Below are 3,424 nucleotides of genomic sequence, written 5' to 3'. Positions count from 1 at the left end.
TTAGTTTTATATTTCTTTCCTTAAGCCATAATTATATTTAAATAATTTTTTTTTTTTTTGATTTTTTAGAAAATAAAATTTCGTTATAAATACGCTTTGTTTTAATATATGAAATTTCTTTATTTTTTAAAATATTAATGTGTTAATAATCTTTTCACTCTTTATTTTTAATTATTTAAATTTAATTGAACATATAAAAATTTTACATAAAAGTAATTATCTTGTAATAACAAGTGAAGAGTTATAATAAATGTAATTAAAAAAATGCAAAAGATATTTTTTTTATCATGAAGGAAAGTAATACAGAAAAAAAAAATATGCCTATTATTAACAACCCATTCTTAAATATTAAAAAAGATAACTTAGATGAAAAGAAAGAAGTTAATTTATTAAATGAAGAAACTGTTAATAATACAAGAAAAAATGATCATATAAAAGAAAAAAAAAAAAAAAATGAACTTGATGGAGTTATGAATAATATAGACAAAAATAGTTCACATGGAATTTATAATAAAAAATTAAATGAAAATGAAATTGTGAAAGATAAAAAAAATACAGTTAATATAGACAATTTTTCATTCTCATCTAGTGATTCTAAGGAACATTTATATAAGAGTTTACCTAAAAGTAAAGTAAAAAATATCATTAAAAAATATAGTTCATCAAGTTCAGATGAGGAAGATGATGATTTTAATAAAAATGAATTTAAAAAAAATACTAAAAGTAAGGAAAATGAAATGGACTATAAAAATAATAATACAAGTGATGACTTAAGAAATATAAAATATCAAAGTAAAAAGATGTTTGCTAATATTTCTAATAATGATGAAAAATTAATATTTTTGCCTAAAAAAGTAAGAGAAGAAAATAGAAGAAAACTAGAAAAACAAAATGAAATAATAAATAAAAATGAAGAAGTAAATAAAAAAAATTATACAAAAGAGGAAAGTAGAAAAAATAAAGAAGAAAAGACAGATTATAATGATAAGAAGAGGCAAAAAAGAAAAGAACTAAGTGAAGATAAAAAGAGAAAAGATATAATTGATGAAAAAAAGAAAATGAAAAAAAATGAAGAAAAATATGATTCGAATTGTAATACTATTGAGGAATATAAATCGTCTCATGCAAAACCAGAATCCTCCTTAGCAGAATTAAATATGTTAAATATAAGTAATATAGAAAAGGAAAGCTTAAGAGAAAAAGAAATTGAGATTATAAAGCAGCAATATTTAGGATTAAATAAGAAAAAGAAAAAAATTCAGAAACCATCTGAAAAATTTAGAAATATTTTTAATTTTGAATGGGATCAATCAGAAGATACTTCAAGAAATGATAATAACCCATTATATCAAAATAGATTAGAACCACAGTTATTATTCGGTAGAGGATATATAGCAGGTATAGATGTAAGAGAGCAAAGAAAAAAAAATAATTTTTATGATAAATTAGTTCAGAATAGAATAAATTTAAACTTAAAAAAAAATGTAGAAAATAGTTTAAAAAAAGATAATTCAGGAAATGTAACAAATAATCTTAACAATAGTTCATTGAGTAAAAATAAAAGTGGAGAATTTATATATGAACCAAAAGTAAATAACATAATTAAAGATGTATGCCACAAGCATTGGAGTGAGAAGAAAAGAGAAGAAATGACAGACAGAGATTGGAGAATATTTAGAGAAGATAATGAAATTTACATCAAAGGTGGTATAGTACCTCCTCCTATAAGAACATGGGAAGAATCAAATTTGTCTGTGGATTTATTAAAAGCAATTAAAAAAGCAAAATATGATAAACCTACTCCTATTCAAATGCAGGCCATACCAATTGCATTAGAAATGAGAGATTTGATAGGAATAGCTGAAACAGGTTCAGGAAAAACAGCAGCATTTGTTTTACCTATGCTTTCATACGTTAAGCAATTACCTCCATTAACATATGAAACATCACAAGATGGTCCATATGCTCTCATTATTGCACCATCGAGAGAACTAGCTATACAAATATATGAAGAAACAAACAAGTTCGCATCTTATTGTTCTTGTAGAATGGTTGCAATTGTGGGAGGAAGAAATGCAGAATCTCAAGCTTTTGAATTAAGAAGAGGTGTAGAAATAATTATAGGAACCCCAGGAAGAATACAAGATTGTTTAGAAAAAGCATATACTGTTTTGAATCAATGTAATTATGTTATAATTGATGAAGCAGACCGTATGATGGATATGGGATTTGAAGATACAGTTCATTATATTCTTGATAAAATACCAACAAGTAATTTAAAATCAGAAGATGATGCTTTAGCATTACAAGAAGAAATGATGGCAAAAGCTGGACATCGTTTATATAGATTAACTCAAATGTTTTCAGCTACTATGCCACCATCTGTTGAAAGATTATCGAGAAAATATTTAAGAGCACCTGCATATATTTCTATTGGAGATCCTGGTGCAGGAAAAAGATCAATTGAACAGAAGCTAGAATTTATCACAGAAGGAAAGAAAAAACAGAAGCTGCAAGAATTATTAGAAATTCATGAACCACCAATTATAGTGTTTGTTAATCAAAAAAAAGTTGCTGATATTATTGCAAAATCTATAAGTAAAATGAAATTTAGAGCTGTATCATTACATGGTGGTAAACCACAAGAAATAAGAGAGCAAACATTAGCTGCATTCAAAAACTCAGAATTTGATATATTAGTTGCAACAGATGTTGCTGGAAGGGGTATTGATGTACATGGAGTTAAGTTAGTTATAAATTTTGATATGCCAAAAGATATAGAATCTTACACACATAGAATAGGTCGTACTGGAAGGGCAGGTATGAAAGGATTAGCTATTTCATTTTTAACTGAACATGATACACATTTATTTTATGATTTAAAACAATTTATGTTATCATCGAATAATTTAGTTCCATTAGAATTATCAAATCATCCAGCATCAAAAGTAAAACCAGGAACAATTGTACAAACACCGAAAAAAAATCAAATTTTATATAAAAATTAAAAAAACGTATTTGCACAGATATTCTTCTCATATGCATATAAAAGAAATGTGAATATAATTATTACTACTAATTTACAAACATGTGAAATAAAAGAATACCCAAAATAAATATTATTTGTATACACAATTATATGAATTATAAAGACAAGATAAATACATGATTAAATAAATTAATAAAAAATATAGGTATGTAACTAAAGGGAAAAATAAATAAAATCATAATATATGTTGACTATAAAAATTAATTATTTTATAATTAATATATGATAAATTTAATGAATGAAATTAATAAAATAGCGATATAAATAGAAATATGAAAATGCATCCTTTTAAATTTTTTTTTTTTTTTTTTTTTTTTTTTTTGTAAATACATAAAGAATTTTAAGATGACATTTTTTATTTAATTTATTGAAACA

At 23.8% G+C, this 3,424-nt stretch overlaps 1 protein-coding gene across 1 annotated transcript; it reads left to right on the top strand.

Annotated features, from left to right (window-relative positions):
* Nucleotides 1-287: 287 nt before the first annotated feature.
* Nucleotides 288-3,008, top strand: DDX23 (ATP-dependent RNA helicase DDX23, putative; the record flags this gene model as incomplete). The annotated part of the gene is made up of 1 exon (XM_028674406.1): nt 288-3,008. One exon carries the CDS (start codon nt 288-290, stop codon nt 3,006-3,008), a length of 2,721 nt encoding a protein of 906 aa, XP_028530763.1.
* Nucleotides 3,009-3,424: the final 416 nt, after the last annotated feature.

Source organism: Plasmodium gallinaceum (assembly GCF_900005855.1).
Source record: "Plasmodium gallinaceum strain 8A genome assembly, contig: PGAL8A_v1_21, whole genome shotgun sequence".
NCBI lineage: Eukaryota > Apicomplexa > Aconoidasida > Haemosporida > Plasmodiidae > Plasmodium > Plasmodium gallinaceum.
This window is presented reverse-complemented; position numbering and strand designations above follow the sequence as displayed.